Below are 24,701 nucleotides of genomic sequence, written 5' to 3' on the forward strand. Positions count from 1 at the left end.
TAATATAAATTTTAAGTATATGTATACAAAATTAAGGGGAAAAAAAAAAGAAACAAACATTCAAATTATAAGATTATTAAAATCGCATATGTGCATTTCCCTCTTCTGGGACTTCCAAATATTTGATTCCATCTTAACTTTGACACTAATTTTTTTTTTTGTTAAAAAAGTTAAAAGAAAAAAACAAAAGTGAGAAAATTTTGAACAGCGTGATCCCACACAATTTTCCTCATCATGTCCCCGCTCCTTTCCTCCATATATTACACTATATATATATATATATATATATATAGAACGTTTTTCCTCCTTGATCTCAGACTCTATCTCCAAAAAAATAAAAAGTAAAAGGAAAAGGGAGAGCATTACTTAGGTTTTGTGGTTCCAATGGAAAATATAAGCAAGTATAGGTTACTGGTATGCTGCACGGTGTTTATATTACTGCTCGCCGTCGCCGGCAGGAGTGCAGAAAGTGTGGAAGAAGAAGAAGAGCGTCAGAGAGAAGCGGACATGGTGAAGAAGTTGCCAGGACAACCGCCGGTAAAGTTCCGACATTTCGCCGGTTACGTGAAGCTCCGGCCGAATGAAGACAAGGCATTGTTCTATTGGTTTTTTGAAGCTCAATCTGAAGCATCTCTCAAGCCGCTTGTCCTGTGGCTCAACGGAGGTAATTCTTTTTTTTTTTTCTTTTCTAATAATTATTTTTTAGTGTAAATTTTTAATAATAAAATAAGATATCTCATTGTGGGTTTTTTTTTTCTTTTTTTCTTTTTTTCTCCAAAAAATAACCAATAAAAGACAAAAATATTGAAAATTGTTTTTATATTGGGTGGTAATTAATAAATTATTATGAATGGTAAAATAAGAATATTATTTTACACGAGTGTGTGGAAAGGAGAATGAAGAAAAGCTAACTCTTATTTATAAAAATTTATTTTATACTAAAACATAAACTATTAGTTACTTATAAACCAAAATAATTAAAAATCCATAAATTATATAACAAATGAATTTTTTTTTTTTTAATGATTTATTGAAAAATTTACGTTCAATTTAATTTAAAAGATTACAAAATTTTTGTTACAAATGATAATATATATTTTTGAATAGAACTAAAAAGAATAAATTCTAAATTTTATTAAAATGAGTATATTTTAAAATGCATTGTTTCGTTTTATGTATAATATAATTATTACCGCATATATAATTGCATAATAGTCAATCCTTATAATTGAAAAAAAATAACTTAAGCTTGACATATAATTGATTTGGAACTGTGACATGATTTTTATTCAAATTTTTACTTAAATTCTTATTCTTATTTTGTTCTATAGTACTAAAATTTAAACTAGACTTGATCTAAATGTAAGTTTTCAAACAAATTTTACTAATAAATTATTTTTATAAAATTATTTGAAAAATCAAACTTAAATAAATTAAAAGATACTAAATATTCTATTAAAATAATAAAATCACAATTTTTTTAAAATTTCATGTAAAATTAAAAACAATATCTTGCAAATCTCATAATTTTTAGAAGCCTACAATTTTTTTTTTTTTTTTAAAAAAAAAACAAACAAACAGAGAGGAGAATCATATATATGATATTGTATACAGAATTTAATTACATAAACATAGTTGGGATGAGCACATTAATGATTATACATGGTGGGTCATTTTATTTCTTTTTCTTTAGGCTTATGAAGAGCTAGGGAATAATAATAATGATGTGGGTATTCTCAAAAAATAAATAAATAAATAATGAAATATTTATATATTACTTTACATTCAAAGATATATATTTAAAATAAATTTTTAAATATTTTATAGCATATCAATTATATAATTAAAAATTTCAATTAATATTAAGAAAATATTTTGGTGAAATTAAAAATGTCAATTAACAGAAAATTAATTATATAATTTGTTTATATACCAAAAAAACTGTTCAAATCAAATTATATAATTTGTTTAATTGCTTTTTCTCGAAGTACAAATTTGAAGATTCTTCCCTCATACTTTAGAGAATCTGGGCCCCACTTTTCTCGTGCAATTTTCGTTTTGAAAAGTTTAAATAATCGTCTTATTTTTAATTTAAAAAATTATTTTTACAATTACATATTAATACATATTTTACAAGGAATTGTTCTATCAGAATAAAAGAATTTCTTTGAAGAGGATAAAATTGTAATTTAGAAAATGTATTGGGGTTGTTTCTGTCTTTTTGAATTTATTAATTATTCTTTTATTTTTTTTAAAATGGTTTAGTTCTGTGGTTTAGCTTTTAGCATAATGAACGTTGTACCTGGGACCGCCATGGCAGCTCTCCAGGACGCTGCTGAATGTTTTTGTTCTCTTTGTTGTCTCTTTTCACTTTTATCATTATTCTTTATGATTACACCAAAAAGATTATTATTTATATTTAAATAAATCATTTTTATTTTATCTTACCTTTTTTAAGAAAACAAAAAAAAAAAAAAGCTTGTTTTCTTCCTCTATTTGTTCTTAAAAAAAAAAAAAATAAATACATTAGTTATGTTTATACTCATATAAACCCTATACTTTCCCCCTTCTAGAGGGATCATCTAGAAAGTAAAGTAAATTGTTCTTAATTGAATCTATTCAGAATCCAAAATTTTGAACTTGGACAAAAAAGTTAACATAAACGTTATGAATCTAACTTTTATTATTATTTTGTTCTCGTCATATTGGATATGAAAATGTATTCATCTTTTGTAAAAGAACTGAATGAAACTAAATGTTTATTTTTGGTTTTGAATTAGACATATTAAAAATAATGAATGAATTTATATACATATTTTAAAGGCTCAAAAACCTTAAAGAAAAGAATATATATTGAAATAGCATAAACAAATAATAATTTAGGGTTTACATTCCTTACACACTAAATTAGAGTGCGCAATAGAGTTACGAAAATGTCTCATTTACAGAAGTTCATAAAAATAAAATAAAATGTTGAAAATAAAGAAATTAAAACCCTATGGAGTTAACCTCCACTAGTAACTTTGATGGGGTTCGGGAAGTAACCTTACTCGCAACCCTCCTGTTATTCAGGATCTGAATATTGGTCTTCTTGATCTGAAACGGTTAATAGGGGGATGAGTTACACTACACTAGTAAGAATATCACACTAATCACTGATACGAAAATTGAAGGTTGATAAAAATTATAAAACAACAACCATTAGTTTAGGTAAATTCATTTAACATAAAACCTTCAATTCCATACTTACCGTTATGAGTTTCCAAAATCAACTTATGATGACAATTCAATCTTATACATACGCGAGGAAGGTAATCAAAAAAGAAAGAAGGTGAATTCTTTTTTACTTTTATCACTTACGATTCGTGCGAGATAAAAGTCTCATGCACGGTTTTGAATGAGAGAAATAAGTGATGAATCCTCTTTTCGACTCTGACTCTCCCACTCTAGTAGTTGCTTTTCTTTCTGTTACTTCGAAAGTAGCTGCTTCAGCTTCAGCCACTCAAATTTTCGTATTCCTTTTTATTTCTCATCAAACGAATGACATCTTCTTCTAGAAATCCTAGCTATTCTTAATAACTCAAATAATATTGTAATTTTATATCTAGTGAGTAAGAATAGCAACCCACCTTTTTACCTGCTTACTGGTACCTCTGGAGTTCTATAGGGAAGTCCTCCTACACGTCAACCCAATAACCAAATTTGTCAATTAACCGATCGTCCTTAGAACCCGTCTGTAATAGATGCCAAACATACCATCATCTCGATACTCCATCCGGTATCAGGGTGAACTATATCTCTCAAACCCTTCCGATATAGGACTTCTCAGTTCCGTCCGACTGAGGTAATGTTCATGGTAGGATTTTCATATGTACCGAGTCCGTCCACACTTTTTCTAGGTATCCAGTAAACCTTTCATACATAAATTCACACTATTAATTAATCACCAATTACATATCAACATCCCATATTTATAAATAAGTAGTAAGTCATGCAAAGAGACAGTACGTAAATCAAGAAAATATATTTATTGCAAAACGAACTAACAAATGAGGGCTATACATTTAGCTAAACTAAATAGCCGAGAAATCAATTAAAACTAGTAATTTAATGCACACAATATAATAGTAAGCATTTTAGGCAGTATATGAGAAAATAAACAGTAAACTAGGGTAAATGTGCATTGACCGGTTCCAGCTCCACTAGTAACTTGTAATTAATTTTAGAATTTTCTAATTTTCACAAAACACAACATTATTGATTATTAAACTTCAGTTTACCATAACAAAAAAAAATGGTGAGGGATTCTTACTCTGGATCGATGTCCGAAATACCGTACTTTTTACTACGCCTCTTGACGGTTCCCAGATTTCCTAAATTTTTTCTGTGAAAATTAAAATACATGTCACGTATCCAAAAATACTCCAAAAGGCCAAAATAGACGTTTTAAAATATTTTTGGCTAATTTTAGGATTCCAGCACGGCAGCACCGCCATGCTCTAGCGTCGACTCTGCTGTTCACAGCGGTTCACCTCGGTCTGATCATTTTTTGCTGATTTAAGTCGATTTTGGTCAGTTTTGTACGTAAACCTATAAAGAACTAAGTTGGGAGGCCTTGGTTGGCCGAAAAAGGCAAAAAATCGAAACCCTATCGATAGAAGGTCTTCGAGTGTGATGGCTTCATCGGTCCTCCTTCGCGAGCAAAGTTCCCCTTCGGCTAACCTATACTAGAAAAAGACGGAGAACACAATGGTCAAACAATCATGTGAAACGAGAAATGAGAAGAGGATCATCGGAGAGGGTTTTGTATTTTGGGTGCGGCAGCTCGGTTGAGGTTTGTTCGTAATTTTCGGTTCACATGTTGACCAATTGGCTCTAATATGGGCATAGAGAGATTTAAGATTGAATTCCAAGAAGAACGTGAAAAATTTTACCTTTCTTGGCCTCAGTGATAGCTTCGGTGTAGTGACAACAACATCCCACTAGCAGCTGGTCTTCCCTCTAGCCACCCTCTTTCTTCTTCTTCTCCGATCGGGTGTCGGCTAGGGCTTCGAGACCAACTGAAGAGAGGTTTAAATACCTCTCTTCTCTACGATCCCAGCCATTCATCTGTGTCGACGTGAAGCGAGGAGGTCGTCCGATCATCACCTGTTTAGGCTAATTACGTGGGTGAATCTGGACCATCCATCGCAATTAATCTCATCCGTCCGATTGAGTCTGAAGAGAAAATGCATCTGGGCCATTCGTGCGTGCGGGATACAATCTAGCCCGTTAGATCACCAAGGCACGTGGATCGTCTGTGTGGCCTCTTTTGTGGAGCCAATGTCAGTGTGTCTGCCACGCGGCGTGTTCTGACTTGTCGTGGCTGCTGACTGGGCCATCGCATGTGGCCAAACTTTCCTTTTTTTGAGATTTTACCCCCTGTTTTTAAATTGCTTTTCAAAAACATCCATTTTACTCAAAATTTTACCCATTTTTCCAAGAATTATTTTCAATTTCATCTCTGATTCAATTTTTCTCATAATTTCTAAAACTTTAAAATAAAATAAGATAAAATTATTTATATATATTTTTATTAATTCAAACATTTTTTCTGGACCAAATTTTCAGGCCCGGGTGTTACAATTCTTCCTCCTTAAGAAGAAATTTATTTTCTCAAATTTGTTTCCCTTTCACTAGTCAAATAGTTGGGGGGTGCTGGGCTCTAAAGTCCGACTCTAGCTCGTAGGTGGCCTCTTTGTTCCGTGATTATGCCATAAGACTTTGATGAAGGAAATTTCTCTATTGCGAAATACTCTGCTCTTCCGGTCCACAATGTTTACCGGTACCTCCTCATATGATAGATTTTCCTAGAGTAAAAGTGGCTCATGAGAGAGGATATGCGATAGGTCTGAGTTATACTTACGTAGTATAGATATATAAAACACGTTATGGACTCTGGATAGCTCTGGAGATAATGTTAGTCTGTAAGTGGAAGTACCAATCTTGTCCAAGATCTCAAGCGGTCCAATGAATTGGGAATTTAATTTTTTCTTATTACTAAACTTACTGATACCCTTGAAGGGAATGACATTAAGAAACAATCGATCGCCCTTCTCAAATTCTAAATCTCTCTTTCGGGCGTCCGCATAACTCTTTTGCCTACTCTGAGCTGTCTAGATGTTCTTCTTAATTTTAATTATCTTAGTTGTGGTCTCCTCTACAAGATCTAAGCTAAATAATCTTTTATCACCCATTTCTTCCCAACAGATCGGCGACCTACAGGATCGACCATACAATACCTCATATGGGATCATGTCGATACTTGCTTGGTAGCTGTTATTGTAGACGAACTCTATTAGGGATAGGTGATCATCCCAATGGCCTCCGAAGTCCAGAACACAAGCTCGGAGCATATCCTTCAGTGTGCGAACTGTTTATTCTGATTGTCCATTAGTTTGAGAATGGAATGCGGTGCTGAGAGACAGTTTTATCCTTATTGCTTGTTGAAAACTAAACTAAAATCGAGAGGTGAACCTGGGGTCTTTGTCGGATACCGCTGTCACCAGAACTCCATGTAGTCTGATTATCTCCCGGATATAGATTCTTGTTAGCTTGTTTAAAGGGTATGTCATTTTGATAGCCAAGAAATGATAGAACTTGATGAGCTGGTCAACAATTACCCAGATAGTATCATGTTTCGAGCGTAACTTAGGCAATTCTATTATAAAATCCATTGTGATATGTTCCTATTTCCACACTGGGATCAGTAATGACTTAAGTAACCCACTTGGGTAGTGATGCTTTACCTTAACCTATTGACATACAAGGCACTTTGAGACAAAATCGAAGATTTTTCTTTTCATCTTGTTCCACCAAAACCGAGGTCGCATACTCTGATACATCTTAGTACCTCCGGGATGTATGGTGAACTTTAAGCTATGAGTCTCTATCATAATGCCTTTTTTTAGTTCACTATTATATGGAACCTGAGCAACCCATCGGTAGAGACTCGAAATTTTGAATTTATTCCCTGTTCTGTATCCTTCTTGATAGTTACTAGGGTGGATACATATAGCTTTTTTCCTTGAGAACTTGTAAAATTTGAGTCAGGTGATGAGCGCGCTCCTCTCTACTCTTTAAATAGAACATGATATCATTAATAAATATAATAATGAACTGATCCATGAATTACCTAAAAACCATGTTCATCAAGTCCATAAAAATAGTTTGCGCATTAGTTAACCCAAAAGGCATGACCAGGAACTCATAGTGCGCATACCTAGTTCTGAAGGCTGTCTTGAGAATGTTCTCTACCCTGATCTTTACTTAATGGTAACCCAAGTGCAAGTCTATCTTGGAGAAAACCTAAGTACCTAGTAACTGATCGAAAAGATCATTAATTCTGGGAAGAGAATACTTGTTCTTGATTGTGACTTTGTTCAATCACCTGTAGTCAATACATAACCTCAGGGACTCATCCTTTTTCCTTACAAATGTGACTCCAACGCCTCAAGGAGATACACTTTGTCGGATAAACCCACTATCCTACAATTCTTTGATCTGTTTTCTCAGCTTTCTATCTCTACGCGATTCATATGGTAAGGGGCAATTAAGATGGACTGTGTGTCAAGCTAAAGATCTATAGTAAATTCAATTTCTCTGTCCACTAGCAGTTTAAGAAGTTTATCAGGGAATACATCTGGAAATTCTCAGACCACAAGGATCTCTTGAATGCAAATTTCTTTCTTAAATTTGCCTAATGTAAAAAAGACAACCGAGTTAAAACTTCATATAAACAATGCAATTATCATAACGGAATAATATCTATAACTTTTATTAATTTATGAATGACTCTTTATTAGGAAGATTGCATAAAAATTTCTTATTAAAACAATCTATGGTGGTGTGATACACTACTAACAAGTCCATCCTTAGAATTATATCAAAATCATTTGTGCCTATTTCTATTATGTCTATACTCCATTTCTTATCTACTGTCTCTACGATACAAGCTTTGTATATGACCTCTCCTAGTAGTGTTCCATTCCCAAAAGTAGACACAAAGAACACAAAATTAGGATTATCAAGTAACACATTTAATTTTTTTACAAAAGCATGTGAGACAAAAGAATGTGAAGCACCAGTATCAATCAAAACATATGCAAAGTGATTACAGATAATGTACGTACCATGTATCACGTCCAAATTGGCTTCAGCATCATGTTGGGTAAAGGTGTAAACTATGACCTAGATGGGAGGTCTGACTTGATTGTGATTTCGCTGACACTTTCTCATGTAATGTTGGGCATTCTCACATATCCAGCAGGTATTGTTGAGGTGATAGCAGGGTCGGTCTCTATAATCCTTGTCACATGCTGATAAGTACTACGACGTCCTGTTTCTGGAGTTTGAGTCACCGGCCTAGGTCTCTTGTTATGCTGAATTGGTGCAGTAGGTGTTGGTTTGTGGTGTGGGACTGGAGGTATAGAATTTTCCACTACTAGAGAGAAGATATGAAGGTTCCTCTTTATTAGTTGTGCCTTAGCCAGAACTGCAGAGTAGTTACTGAGATCGAATACATACAGTTGTTGCCTGATCTCAGGACGGAGGTCCCACTCAAACTTCCTTACCTTTCTGCCTTCATCCATCATACTCTCAGGAGAATACTGGCCCAACTCTAGAAACTTTCAAGTATACTTGGATACTGTCATCTCACCCTAAACCAGGTGTACAAACTTTATTTCCTTCAAATGTCGAAGATGCTCTAAGAGGTACTCTGTATTGAAGGCCACTAGGAACTATTCCTAAGTGACTGGAACGGGTAGGGTAGTCTGCTTCTAGCGACCTACCTCACCCACCAGCATGTAAGTGGTAAGTACAACTTTCTGTTTGAAAATCACCCCAAGAGTTATGAATGCCTTCTCTTTCTCTACTAACCAATACTCAGCCTCTTCGAAGGAGGATGATCCTGCAAAGGTAGATGGGTTTAGTGTCTTATACCTCTTAATGTAGTCTGGGTCTATCATGGGTAGAACCGGGTCCCGTTGAAGAGGGACTAGATGGTCTTGTGGCGGAACCTAGTTGTATGGCCAAGGCACCGAATTGTACTGTAGTAGTATCGAATGATACAGTGGAGGAGCAGAGTTGTATTGGGGTGGCACTGGATCTTCTCGTTGCAAGGGTGGCTCTAACTATGGCAGTGGCAGGGGTGGAGGGTCAAACAGCTCCCTCCTTTCTTTTTGGGCTTGCTGGGCAAAGATAAGTCTTTCCAGCATCTCAAAGAGTCGATTGAATCATCTCGAAGCAACCCATCCCTGGCTATTCGATTTAGTAGAGGTCTTTTTCTCCTCATATCCTTATACTTGCATTTAACAAGAAAGGGTTGAGTGTCGGGTTGTATTTTAGTATTTTAAATTTCTGTATAAGGAATGGTTTTGAGGAACGCGACTCTGATATTAACTATAAAAGCTCAAAAACATTAAGAAAAAATATATATACTGAAATAGTGGAAGCAAATAGTAATTTAGAGTTCATATTCCTTACACAGTAAATTAGAGTGTTTAATAGGGTTACGAAAATATCCTTTTTATAACAGTTCATAAAAACAAAATAAATGGTTGAAAACAAAGAAATAAAAATCCTATGAAGTTAACATCCACTAGTAACTTTGATGGGGTCTTGGAGGTAATCTTACTCGCAATCCTGCTGCTGTTCAAGATCTAGATTTTGATCTTCTTGATCTTAAACGGTTGATAGGTGGGTGAATTATACTAACCTAATAAGAATATCACACTAATCACTGATACCAAAACTGAATAACAACTTACCTTTTTACCTTATAAAATTACTAATAGAGTTGTTAGTTTAGGTAAATTCATTTAACATAAAACATTCCATTCCATACTTAAGGTTATGAGTTTTCAAAATTGACCTATGAAGATAATAACTCAAATAACAATGTGATTTCATATCTAGTGAGTAAGAATAGTAACTTACTTTTTTGCCTGCTTATTAATACTTCTAGGGGTCCATAGGTATGTCCCTTTATGCGTGAACCCAACAACCAAATTTGTCAATTAATCAGCCATCCACATACCCCGTCCAGTAATGGGCATCAAACGTACCATTGTCTTGATACCTCGTCTGGTATGAAAGTGAATCATATCCCCCAAATTCTTCTGGTATGAGACTTTTTAGTCTCGTTTGACTGAGATAATGTCCATGGTAGGGTTTTCTCTATGTACCTAGTCCATCCATTATTTCCCAAGGTACCTAGTAAGCCTTTCATATATAGATCCACACCATTAATCAATGATCAATTACATATCAAGATCTCATATTTATAAATCAGCAATAAGTCATGCGAAAAGACTGTATGTAAATCAAGAAAATATATTTATTGCAAAACGAACCAACAAATAAGGGCTATGCAGTTAGGTAAACTAAATAGCTGATAAAACAATTAAAACTAGCAATTTAAGGCACACAATATAATAGTAAGCATTTTAGGCAATATAGGAGAAAATAAACAGTAAATTAGGACAAATATGCACTGACCGATTTTGATTCTACTAATGACCTGTAATTAATTTTAGCATTTTCTAATTTTCACAAAACACAGCATTATTGATTATTAAGCTTCAGTTTACCATAACAGGAAAAATGGTGATGGATTCTTACCCTGGATCGATGTCTGAAACATTGTATTTTTCACTACACTTTATCACGATCCCCAGATTTCTTAAATTTTTTCTACGAAAATTAAAATACCCATCATGTATCCAAAAATATCCCAAAAGACCAAAATAGGCGTTTTAAAATATTTTTGGTCAATTTTAGGGTTCCGGCACAGCAGCATTGCCGTGCTCCAGCACCGGCTCCACCGCCCCAGTGGTAATTCGCCTCGGTTTGGCCTTTTTCAGTTGGTTTAGGCCGATTTTAGTCAGTTTTATACGTAAACCTGCAAAAAACCAAGTTGGGAGGCATCGGTTGGCCAGAAAAGATAAAAAATCGAAACCCTACCTGCGGAAGGTCTTCGGGTACGGCGGCTTCGCCGATCGTACTTCGCAGGTGAAGTTCCTCTTCGCCTAACCTGCACCAGGAAAAGACAGAGAACACAATGGTAAAAAAAATCATACAAAATGAAAAACAGAAAAGGGGTCATCAAAGAGGGTTTTTGGTTTTGGTCGCGACAGCTCGGCCGAGCTTCACTCGTAATTTTTCACTCACCCGTCGGTCTTCTGGCTATGATATAGGCATAGAGAGATTCAGGATTGAATTCAGAGCGGGAAGGGGAAGAGTGTACCTCTCTCGCCATCGACAGTGGCTCTGGTGCGACAACGATGGTGTCCTTTTGGTGGCTGGTTTTCCCTCCAGCTACCTTCTTTCTTCTTCTCCAGTCATGTGTCGGCTAGGGTTTTGGGGCCAACTGAAGAGAAGTTTAAATACCTCTATTCTCCTTATCTTGGCCGTTCATCCGCGTTGACGTAGAGCTAGGAGAGCTATCCGATTGTTACTTGTTTAGTTTAATTGTGTGGGCAAAAATAGACCATACATCACGATTAATCTCATCCATCTGATCGCGTCTAAAGAGAGAATGCATCTGGACTATTCGTGCGTGTGAGATGCGATCTAAGCCGTCGGATCGTCCAGGCATATGAATCGCCCGTGTGGCCTTCCACATGGAGCCGATGTCAGCGTGTCTGCCACGCAGCGTGTTCTGACTCGTCATGGCTGTTGATTGGGCCGTCCCACGTGGCCAAACTTTTTTTTTTTTACAATTTTACCTCCAATTTTTAAATTTATTTTTAAAAACACTTTCTTATTCAAAATTTTACCTATTTTTCTCAAAATCATTTTCAATTTCATCTTTAATTCTATTTTTCTTAAAATTTTTAAAAAATTAAAATAAAATAAGATAAAATTATTTTTATATATATTTCTATTAATTCAAAAATTTATCACAGACTAAATTTTTGGACCCAGATATTACACGTATTATGTAATTTCTTCTATCAAATATATGATTTTAAGGAAAAATCTAAAGATTTGCTTTCTAATTTTCAATATTCTTTTTATTAAGAATTTGAAATCTGATGTTTCAGGACCTGGCTGTTCTTCAGTAGCTTATGGAGCTGCACAAGAACTCGGTCCATTTCTGGTTAGGAGCAATAATACCCAACTCACTCTTAACAAATTCTCTTGGAACAGAGGTATGGACATATTCTCGTATAAATATATACATATATATGTATACATATGTAATAAGTACATATATGTGTGTGTGTTTATAGTTGATGTTATGATATTTTTATGTGCGAATGAATAACTAGTTGACTCATATATACATATATATGGTGTTATTAGTTGCAAATATGCTGTTCTTGGAGGCACCAGTTGGTGTAGGCTTTTCCTACTCAAATAATTCGAATGATTTAAGACAACTTGGCGATGGAATTACAGCAAATGACTCTTATGCTTTCTTGGTTAACTGGTTCAAAAGATTCCCCAGCTTTAAATCCCACCATTTCTACATTGCAGGCGAGAGCTATGCCGGTATTTATCAATTCTTCTTCTTTAATTTTATTATTATTATTATTATTGAAAATTTCTTATTCTTTTATACATAAATTGGATGAAGATATGAATATATGTATTATAAGTAATTGTTTGGTTTCAGGTCATTATGTTCCTCAACTGGCAGAGTTGATTTACGAGAGAAACAAAGGTGCCAACAAAGATTCCTACATCAACCTGAAGGGATTCATGGTAATTAATTAAATATTTGTAGATTATTATATTTATAATTTCAGTAAATAAATAAATTAAATAACAATTGAGAGAAAAAAGCAGATAGGGAACGCAGTGATAAACGATGAAACAGACACGAAGGGTTTGGTGGAGTTTGCATGGAGCCATGCAATAATATCGGACCAGCTGTACGTAAGGATCAACAAGGAATGTGATTTTCTACATGGACACTTAACCCTCCAATGCAGTGAAGCTTTAAAGGGTTTCATGGAAGCTTATGCTGACATTGATATTTACAGTATATATTCACCTGTCTGCTTGAATTATGATTTTTCCAACCTCCTCGTTCCTCCTCATCGTCTCTTCAGTAATTCACAGGTACATACACTTAATTTTCTCTCTTCTTTATATATACATATCATATATATATATATGCATATCTGTTTGATGAATATATATATATATATATATATATATGTGTGTCAGGAGATGTGGAATAGGGGGCTACCCTCCGGCTATGATCCATGCACTCAAGATTATGTTGAGCAATATTTCAACAAACCAGAGGTACAGATGGCTCTACATGCCAATACCACTAAAATCCACTATCCATACACTCTTTGCAGGTATGTATATTCGCACCATCTTCTTTAGTTTATTACTTGTTATATCCATTCTTTCTATTTTCATAAATTCTCCTTTTATCCGTTAATTTTAGTTATTTAAACAAATATATATATATATACGAAAATATAAATTATTAAGGTAATTCTTAAAATATGATATTTTCGGTGTAAAGACCCGGAATCTTAAAGGAAAATGAATTTATAAAATTAAATACAAAAACGATTAATACAGTTACAGTTTATATTCTTTACACAATAATGTAGAATGCTCAATAGGGTTACGAAAATATTTTTTCTAAAAGATAAACGATAATTAAAGAAATGAAAAGAAGAACGAATACAAAAGTACCATAGGACAATCTTTACTAGCACTTGAAAGGAGTTCAGGTGGTGAACTACTCACAACTCTCTTACTGATCGGGATGTGGATCCTGATCCTCTTGATCTGAAATGACTAATGAAAGGGTGAGTTATACTAGTCCAGTAAGAATATCACATTAATAACATATACGAAAAACTAAAGATTGGTAAAAATAAGAAAACAACTAATGAAACCCTTACTTTATTTAAATACCGTCAAACTTGAAAACGTTTATTTGATACTTACTGTAACGAATTTTTCAAAAATAACCTATGAAAACTCATATCTATACTACTTTTCACTTTTACGCATAAGAGAACAAGATGTAATAATTTTCCTTTCTTACCTGTTTACTAGTACCCCTAGGGGTCTATAGGGATGTCTCCCTTACTTGTGAACCCAATATAGAATTTTATAATTAACCGGTCGTCCCCATATTTCGTTCGGTAATGAGCGTCAAATATTTCATCGCCTCGATATCTTATCCGGTATAAGGGTGAATCATATCTCTCAGACTTTTCTGGTAAGAGACTTCCCAACCCCTTCCGGTTGATATAACGTTCACGGTAAGGTTCCCCATGTACTAGACCCGTTCGCCCTTTTTCTAGGTACCCAGTAAATCTTTCACATACAGATTTTCATCAACAAACAACCAATAAACGTATACTAATATTTCATATCACATTCACATATCAATTAAACTACATTCATGCGACAATATATAATCAAAATAACCAGATAAATCGACAAGACCATTAAAACTATGAATTAAGAACATGTCCTATACAAAAATCAAGCAAATAGGACAGTACAAGAAAATAAATAGAAAATTAAGATAATTGTAAACTAACCAGTTTCGGCTTAGTAGTAACTTGTAATTATTTTTAAAATTTTTTAATTTTTTATAAAAAAATAAAATTATATATCGTTAAGCCCTAATTTACCGTAACGGAGAATAGTGTGAAGGATACTTACCCAAATCAGTATTTCAAGACGTTTCGCTATCTACCACGCCTCTTAACAAGTACTGGATTTCTTAAATTTTTTTACAGAATTCAAAACACTCATCACATACCTAAAAGTATCCTAAATATCCAAAATCGTTGTCCAAAACTCTTTCCAGCCAATTTTGGAGTTCCAGCACGGCGACGGCGTTGTGCTCCAATGCCGACTCTGCCACCCACGATGGTGGTCCACCCCAGCCAAGGCAATTTTGGCTAGTTTTACACATATTCTTGCGAAAAAACACGTTAGAGGGGGTCTTTCTTAGTCGAAAAATCACAAAAAACATCGAACCTACCGGTGGGGGGTCACCGGGTGCGACAACTCTGCCGATTCTCCTTCGCGGCAGGGTTCCTTCTTCTGCTAACTTGCACAGAAAAGGACGATGAATATAATAATAAAAAATCACGTAAAACAGAAATAAGAAAGGAGCTCATCGGAGGAATTTTGGAGTTTTGGTCATAGTGGCTCTGTCAGGCTTTTTCCGCAGTTTCCGGCTCACCCGTCGTCTCTCTTACTCCGATTTGACCACATGGGTGCTCGGAATCGAATTTCGAGCTGTATGGGAAATTTTTATCTTTTTTGGCAACTGGTGGTGGCTTTGGTGCGGTTGCGGTCGGCGGTCGGTCTCCTTTTCCAACATCTGGTTCTTCTTTTTCGACTAATATGGCAGCTAGGGTTTGGGCTCTCATGTGACGCGAAGTATTTATACCATCCCTTATCGATCTAGATCATTCATCGCAATTGATTTCGTCCGCCCGATTGCATTTAAGGAGGAAACAAATGTAGACCATTCATCGTGATTGATCTCGGCCATTCGATCGTGCCGAATGGAGAAACAAATCCAAGCCGTCTACATGTGCGGGATCAATCTTGGGCCATCCGATTGCAGGGCACGTGGATTGCCCAAATGGTTTCCCGTATGGCATCGACGTCAGCGTGCTTTGCCATGCAGCGTGCTCCGATTCGTCGGAGCTACTGACTGAGCGGTCCTACGTGGCCAAACCTTTCACATTTGCATTTTGGTCTTCTGTTTTTAATTTTTCTTTCAAAAATACCTTCCGAATTTAAATTTTCACTCATTTTTTCTAATTCAATTACATCCCTACCTACTTTTTTTTTCAATAATTTAATAAAATTAAATAAAATTAATTTATAATTAATTTTTTTTTTTTTTTCTAAAACATTAAAATTAATCTTAGGCCAAATTTTAGGCCCGGATATTACATTCGGTATCTTACATTCCATTTTTTCTATTTTATAATAGAAAAAACGAAAATAATTAGGTTACATTTATATATTTTGAAAAATATCTCAAAAGAATTATTTGATAAATTAACAACAACCTAATGTTATTATCTACTACTATTAATTTATTAATGATTTAAAATAATTTTTTGAACTGTTTTTTAAAATATAAAAATACAACCTAATTATTTTAATTTTTTGTTTAAAAATAAAAGAAAGATATAGGTTTAAAATAAATAAAAAATATCAAAAATAAAAAGCTGATTAAAAAAAAAAAAAGTCCATGAATTAAATTGTAACAAATATTAAATTTCAACTATTAATTTATCAATTTATACAAAGATACATATAATACGTAATAAGAGAGAAAAGGAAACCAATGTGGTCTTAGAAAGAATATAAATTAATTTTAAAAGATTTAACAATTACTCAGTTTGAAATCAATGAAGATTCATTAATTACTGTATCATTATTGGAAATTAGCAAGAGTTTTCTTCTAACAAATAAATATTTTATCTAATTTTTTCAGAATAAAAAAATATTTAATTAAATATAAATGCTAAGAGAGGTCTAAGCACGTGTCAGAATCAGAATCAGATCACCCAGACTCAAAAGGAGCTTTCTCTCTCTCTGCACTGCTGAATTAAATGAACATCGTTGACCTCTCTGTTTTATTGCCTGTAGCTTTTATTTTTTTTTATTTTTTTTTCTTACACCAACCATTTAAGACTCTCCAATAAACGAATTAAAGCACACACAAATTAACGACAAAGGACTATATACAGCCATATTTATATACGTTAAATATATATATATATATATATATATATATATATATATATAACGTCGATGAGTTTTTCATCTCATGTCTCAAATTATTGCTTTATTTTTTCAAAGTTCAGACTCATCTGTCTTTTTTCATATACTTTTATTTTCCTTTTTTAAAAAAAAAAAATTATTAATTTTGTCCTAAATCTTTTGTTAATGACATAATTTAGTTATCTAAATATAATGTTATAAACTTGTTCAAAACTAGAGGTGAATCTAGTGTCTCTGTCTGATACCATTGTCAGTCTGAATATCTCCCGAATATAGATTCTAATTACCTTGTCCAAAGAATTTGTTATTCTGATAGCTGAAAAATGGGAGAACTTAGAGAGTCGATCAATAATCACCCAGATCGCATCGTGTCTCGAACGTTCTTTAGGCAATCCTATTATAAAGTTTATGGTGATATATTCTCATTTCCATTCTAGGATTGGCAAAAGTTGAAATAGTTCGTCTGGGCGTTGATGCTCTACTTTAACCTGTTGGTATATAAGGCATTTGGAGACGAAATCAACAAGTTTCTTTTTAATCCCACTTCACCAGAATTAAGGCCGCATGTTTTCGTACATCTTAGTGCTTCTTAGGTGTATAGTGAACTTCGAACTATGAACCTCCGTCATGATATCTCTTTTCAACTCGCTATCACTAAGGACACACAACCTATCTTAGAACTTAAGCAATCCATCTGTAGAGACTCAGAACTCTGAATTCAAACCATATTCTATATCGTTTCTAAAAGCTACTTGACTAGAATCGGCCAGTTAAGCCTCCCTTATTCTCTGAATTAACTCTGGTTAGTTTGCTAATTGAACTACAAATGTGGTCCTTTTTAAGTTTTAGAATTGTATCAGCTATGTAGCCTTTATCATCCTGCACTCAAAAAGTATAATGTGAGCTAACATACCTGCATTCTTCCTACTGAGGGCATTGGCTACCACCCTTATCCGGATGGTACAAGATCTTATAATCGTAATCCTTAAGGAGTTCTATCCAACGCCGCCTCGGACGTATGTTGAGGTCCTTCTAGGTAAATATATGCTTTAGGCTCTTATGGTCTGTATAGATTTCAAATGTTTCTCCACACAAGTAATGACGTCAGGTATTCAAGGCGTGGATAATGATGGTAAACTCTAAGTCGTAGGTGGGGTAATTTTTTTCATGAACTTTTAACTGTCTGGACCCATTAGCTATAACTTTTTGTATTGCATCATAATGCAACCCAGTCCTTGGTAGAAAACGTCACTGTATACTATATACCCACATTCCCATTTGGCAGAGCCAACACTGGTGCAGTAGTCAGTAGGTTTTATAAATCTCTTTTCATATTTCTCATTCTACTCAAACTTGATATTTTTCTTCATAAGTCGTGTTAGGGGGGGCTGCTATACTTTGTAACCATTCCACAAACTTGCGGTAATAACCTACCATACCCAAGAAGCTCTTAATTTTCTTGGCCGATGTTAATTGCTTCCATCCCATTACTGCATCAATCTTGTCAAAATTTACTGACACTCAATCTTTCGATACTATGTGTCCTAAGAAGGAATGTTTAAGCCAGAGTCTACACTTACTCAGCTTTACATATAGTTTCTTTTCCCTGAGAGTATGTAAGACCTAAGTCAGATGTTAAGCATGTTCCTCTTCATTTTTAGAGTAAACTAGGATATCATTAATTAAAACTATGAAAAACTGCTCCAAGAATGGCCTAAAGATCATGTTCATCAAATTCATAAAGATTGCAAACGCGTTAGTCAATCCAAACGACATAACAAAGAACTCATAATGCCCGTATCAAGTCTTGAAGGTCGTTTTAAGAATATCTTCTGCCTTGATATTCACTTAATGGTATACTAAACACGGTTCAATCTTGGAAAAAATCTAGGCACATTGTAATTGATAAAAAAGATCATCAATTCTGAGAATGGGGTACTTGTTCTTGATTCTGACCCTGTTCAGTTCTCTGTAGCATATACACAATCTCAAAGACCCATCATTTTTATTGCGAACGTGACTCTGGCACCTCAAAGGGATATGCTATATTGGATGAATCCATTTTCATGTAACTCTTTAATATGTTTTTTCAGTTCTTCTATTTTGATATGACTCATTTGGTATGGGACAACCGAAATGGATTAGGTGTCAAGCTGAAGACCTATGATGAATTCAACTTCTCGATCTATTGCCAGTCCTGATAGTTCATTAGGGAATACGTCCAAAAAACTTCGAACAACATGAATATCTTGAATGTAAATCTCTTCCTTAGGTTTACCTAACGTGGAAAAGAATAATTAAGTTAAATACATTCAATAAATAATACAGTCACCATACAACAATAATATATAATATTCCATTAATGAGTGAAAGATTCTTCGTTAGAAATGTTGAATACAAGCTTCTTGTGATAACAGTCCACACTAGTGTGAAACACTGTTAACCAATTCATCCCCAAAATTGCATCAAAATCTTTCGTATCAAGTGCTATCAGATATACACTCAATTTCTTACATGTTATCTTTATGATATAAGCTTTGTATCTAGCATTTCTCAGTAATGTTTCATTCCTAGGTGTAGACACAAATAATATAGAATCAAGTCTTTCAGCTAACATATTTAAATTTTGAGTAAAAATATGTGAAATGAAAGAATGTGAAACACCAATAATATGTGCAATGTAGTTGTAGATAGTATACATACCCTATATCTATCTGAATTGGCTTTAGCATCCTGCTGGGTGAGTGTATAGACTTTGCCCTAGACCACGGATTGGTTTGATTCTAGTTCATCGGACACTCTCTCGTGTAATGCTGGACACTCTTGCATATGCGACAGGTATTATTGAGGCGATAGTAAGGTCGGTCTCTATGATCCTTACTACAGTGCTGGCAAACCTTGCCGCATTTTACTATCGAGGCCTGGGAAGGAGGCTGAGTTGTGGGTATTGGTCTTTTGTTTTGTTGGTTCAGTACAATAGGTGCTGGCCTGCAATGCAGAACTGGGAGCTTGGAGTTACCCACTGATGAGGGAAAAATGAAGAGGTTCCTCTCTATTAACTATGTCTTGGTGAACACCGATGAATAAGTGTCAAGCTCGGCGACATATAACTGTTGTTTGATCTTAGGACAAAGACCCCACTCAAACCTTTATACCTTCCCACCCTCATCTGTCATGCTCTTAGGGGAGTACCGGTCTAATTTTAAAAATTTTCGAGTATATTCTGATACTGACAAATCTCCTTAGACCAGGTGTGCAAACTCCATCTCTTTTAAATGTCAGAGATGTTTTAAAAGATACTCAGTATTGAAGGCTGCTAAAAACTGTTTCTCGGTGATAAGAGTGGGTAGAGTAGCTTGTTTAAGTTGTCACAAACGTCCTGCCTCACTTACGAGCATATAAGTGACAAGGACAACCTTCTGTTCAGGAACCACCCCAAGGGTCATGAAGGTCTTTTCTATCTCTACTAACTAGTACTCAGCTTCCTCAAAAGTGGATGCCCCTGTAAAAGTAGATGAGTTAAGTCTCTTATACCTCTTGATGTAGTCCGGGTCCATCATGGCGGAGCTAGGTCCTGATAGAGAGAAACTGGATTATACTGGGGAGGAACTGGGTGGCCTTGTGGCAGCACCAAATTTTACAGTAGAGGCACCAGATTATATTGCGGCGGTACCATATGGCACTGTAGAGGAACTAGGTTGTACCATGGGGGTATTGGATCCTCTCGGTGTGGAGATGGCTCATACTTAACATGGGTGGAGGGGGATCAGACAACTCTTTTCTCTCTTCACTAGTCTACTAGACAAAAATAAGTCTCTCAAGCATCTCGAAGTGCAGATCAACATATTCCCGAAATGATCTCTCCCAAGCTACCCTATTTAGTGGAGGTCTTCATCTCCTCAATTCCTTTACCTATATTTCATAACAATGGTTTCAGATTAGAGTTACATTAAATTTACTATAACTCTATGTGTAAGGAATAATTCCGAATAACACAACTTTGATACTAACTGTAAAAGCTCAAACCCCTTATTAGGGAATCTTACTGTATAACTCAGAAATAGTAAACTAAGAAATACTAAACTTTATAATTTAATGGAAGTAATTAGAGTTTAAGGTTACATTCCTTGCATAGTTTACTTAAATAACCCAATAAGGCAACGAGAATGCTCTTGAAAATTTAAATGAAAAAAGTAATAAAAAAAATAAATAAGATCAACCTCTGCTCAAAATTGGAGAAGCGGAGAGACAATCTTCTACTTGGTTTTCTTGCTATTCAGGATCCGGGTCTTGGTTGTCCTGATATGAAATAGTTAATAATAAAATATGAGCCACACTAGTTTAGTAAGAATATCAACACTTTACCAGTGATATGAAAAATTAAAGAGTTATAGAAAATATAAAACAACCGATGGAGCTCATTTTTAATAAAATTCAAACGGTAGTGCATTCATTATTCGTTTCACAGAAAACCTTAATCTCTTCTCAACTCACCTGTAAATTCTTAAATGTCATTTATTTCACAATGGGCATTCTAAAAGATACATGATAATTAACCTTACGCTATTTTTCAAAACTACCATATTCATCTTTATTATTTTACATTGCCTATTGGTGTAACTAGGGGTCCATAGGAATCCCCACTACACACGAACATTCATTCTATTAATCAAACAGTCGTCTCCATACTTCGTCTGTAATGGGCGTCAAAACACACAACCACTTCAATACCCCTTCCGGTATGAGCGAAATTAAAACGATTCCCATCCCCTTCTCGTATGACTGAGGTAACATCCATGGTAGGGGTCACCCTATGCACTAGGTCTGTACACTCTTTCCTAAGACATCTAGTAAGTTTCTTTCATTCAACACCATTAATTCATGCATACCAGTTCTTTTATTTACTATTTAGTCTTAAAAGACACGTATATTTTTATCCCAAACAATATGTGAGTAATGAATTCATATTTTAGGGTACGTACATGAAATAAGCATGCGTTATACCAACATAAACATATTATACACACAATAAGATGACATGACAATATATATTAAGAGGTCTTACCATGTTCGCCATAGAATTAAAACAAAAACATTAAAGTAAGCAGGATAATATATATGGGCATATATAGATACTAATACAACTCTCAAATTTCCAAATATATGAATGATAATTATGAACCATAAATACCTAATAAAACTCAAAAGAGCCATTGAAATATAATTTATGAATCATAATCTATAAAAAAATCAAAAGATACATTTATATCCTAACTTCCTATAAGATAAAAAGTCCCCAAATTATTATTTAAAACTCTTTAGTTAAGTCTCCTTAATTTTTAAATTATTATCTTTAACTCCTTAAAAGATATAAAGTCTCCTCAACTTGCAAATAATTATTTTCAACACTCTCCCTTAATTTATAAATTTTCTTTTCACTCTAATATTAGCATATAGTCTTTAGAAAACTTCAAACTTAAGTGGAGTGGTGGAAATATCTGTAACTTGATCTTGAGTTTTCACGTACTTGAGCTCAACTTCTTTTTTAGCAATGCAATCTTTAATGAAATGATACCTTGTATTTATGTGCTTGCTTCGTTTATGAAGCACCAGATTTTTGGCTAATGTTTGTGTTGACTTATTGTCAATTAAAATTTCAGTAGCTCCCTCTTGTGTCAAATGAAGTTTCTTCAACAACTTTTTAAGCCATGTTGCATGACAAGAGCAAGAAGGTGCCGTTATATTTTCAGATTCACAAGTTAACAATATAATAATGGCTTACTTCTTACAACTCTATGTAATTGCACAATCACCCATAAAAAATACAAAATCAGTTGTATTTTTTCTATCATCAACATCTCCTGTAAAATTACTATCATAAAATCTTACAAGCTTAAAATTATTAAATAGTGAATAAAATAACCCAAATCGATAGTACCTTTAAGTTAACGTAGAATTCTTTTAACAACATTTATGTGGGAGGTGGTAGGAGCTTCCATACAACAACTTATTAGTCTAACTGTAAAAATAATATCGGGTCTTGTAAAAGTTAAGTATCTCAAACTTTCCATAAGACTTTTAAAGAGAGCAGGATAAACTTTTTCTCTATTATCAAACTTTAATTACTTAACTCCACATTCCATAGGTGTGTTCATATGATTGTAATTAAGCATTTTGAATTTCTCTAAGACTTCTCTTCCGTAGCCTTCTTAAGAAACAAAAATGTCATTTTCCATTTACTTTACGTCAAGATTCAAATAGTAAGATATGAGCCCAATATCAGTCATCTCAAATTCGAGTAACATAGTTTTCTTGAATTCTTTAAACAAGCTTGGGTTATTACCAGTAAAGGTGAGATCATCCACATACAAACACACAAGTAGAATATCACCATTAACATGGTACTTTACATATAGAGCATATTTATGAAGACGATGAATAAATCTATTATCTTCAAAATACTTGTTTATATGGCTATTACGTGCCCTTAGCTTTTCTTTTAGCCCATATAAAGCCATTTTCGATCTTACCACTTTCTCTTCATGTCCTTTAACCACAAAATCCAATGGTTGCTTTACATAAACCTCTTCATTAATATAGCTATTAAACAATGAAGACTTCACATCAAGTTGAAAACTTTTCCACTACATTTAGGCTGAAATAGTTAATAATAAGCGAACAGTCTCCATGCAAGCAACTTGTGCAAAAACCTCATCATAATCAACTCTATGTTTATGCTTGTATCCTTTAGCCACAAGTCTTACCTTGTATCTTTTCACCTTTCCTCTAGAATCCTTCTTTGCCTTGTAGTTCCATTTGATGCAAATAACTTTATCTCTTTTAAGAAGATTTGATAGCTCCCATGTATTGTTCTTTTCTATGGATTTGATCTCCTCCTCCATGGTTTGTCTTGATCTTGCATCTTTCATGGTTTCATTAAAATTCATTAGTTCACTATTAAGGAAAACATAAAAAAAATTGTATATCAAAGTTAGAGATAACCTCAGTTTCATCATAGAAATCTTGAATGTTCTTCATCTTTCTCAACCTTTCACTTGAGTTTTCTTGAGAAGTAAGTGATGCAACATCAGTTAGAGAAAGAGGTGGAGTTATCTCTTGCATAGACACCATGGTCCTTTGGCCTTCCTCTTTAAAATATGGAAAGAAATCATAAACATTTTTTTTCTTATTTCTCTCAATTCCAAGCTACATTTTCATCAAATTCAACTTCCCTACTCACCACAATTTTATGATTGCGTAGAGAATATAATTTGTAACCTTTTGAATTTATATCATAACCAATGAAAACATGTTTGACACTTTAATCATTAAACTTAGATCTATTTTGTTATGGAATATGAGCGTATGCAATGCTTCCAAAAACTCGTAAATGATTGACACTAAACTTCATTCCGCTCTTATTTCTTGGGGAGTCTTGTTTTTCACACTTACTATTGGAGATTTGTTAGACAAATATACTACACAAAAAATTACTTTAGCCCAAAATTTCTTGGGCATATTTTTGACCTTCAATATATTTCTAGTCATATTAAGAATAGTTCTATCATTTCTCTCCGCAACTCTATTTTATTATGATGATCTTAGAACTATTAAAGGGTGATGAATTCTATTAGATTCACAAAAGTCATAGAATTCTTTAGAAGTGAATTCACCATATCTATCAGTTCTCAAAGATTTTATTCACAACCACAATCTTTCTCTACAAGAGTTTTGAAAGTTTTAAAAGCAATAAAAATATATGATTTTTGCTTTAAAAAATACACCTAAGTCTTCTTACTAAAATCATCAATAAATAGTACAAAATGTTTATTTTTACCAAATGAAGGTAGATTGATTGGTCCACACATATTGGCATGCACAAATTGAAGTCGCTCGGTTGCTTTTGTAGTGTT

The 24,701-nt window shown here is 34.0% G+C and overlaps 1 protein-coding gene across 3 annotated transcripts in view; it reads left to right on the forward strand.

Moving 5' to 3' along the window:
- The first annotated feature begins 277 nt into the window (after positions 1-277).
- SCPL35 (serine carboxypeptidase-like 35) overlaps positions 278-24,701 on the forward strand; it is a 29,440-nt gene continuing 5,016 nt past the window's right edge. For 2 of the 3 annotated variants that reach the window (XM_022054951.2, XM_022054952.2), the window contains exons 1-6: positions 278-664; positions 12,087-12,194; positions 12,349-12,537; positions 12,662-12,750; positions 12,835-13,110; positions 13,219-13,358. In XM_022054951.2, the coding sequence (XP_021910643.2) occupies positions 385-664; positions 12,087-12,194; positions 12,349-12,537; positions 12,662-12,750; positions 12,835-13,110; positions 13,219-13,358 (1,082 nt within the window). In that variant the 5' untranslated portion in view covers positions 278-384. The remainder of the gene's footprint in view (positions 665-12,086; positions 12,195-12,348; positions 12,538-12,661; positions 12,751-12,834; positions 13,111-13,218; positions 13,359-24,701) is intronic. The other variant, XM_022054950.2, reaches the window with a different exon arrangement.

Source organism: Carica papaya, chromosome 6, assembly GCF_054855325.1.
Source record: "Carica papaya isolate Zhongbai chromosome 6, ASM5485532v1, whole genome shotgun sequence".
NCBI classification, from domain to species: domain Eukaryota; kingdom Viridiplantae; phylum Streptophyta; class Magnoliopsida; order Brassicales; family Caricaceae; genus Carica; species Carica papaya.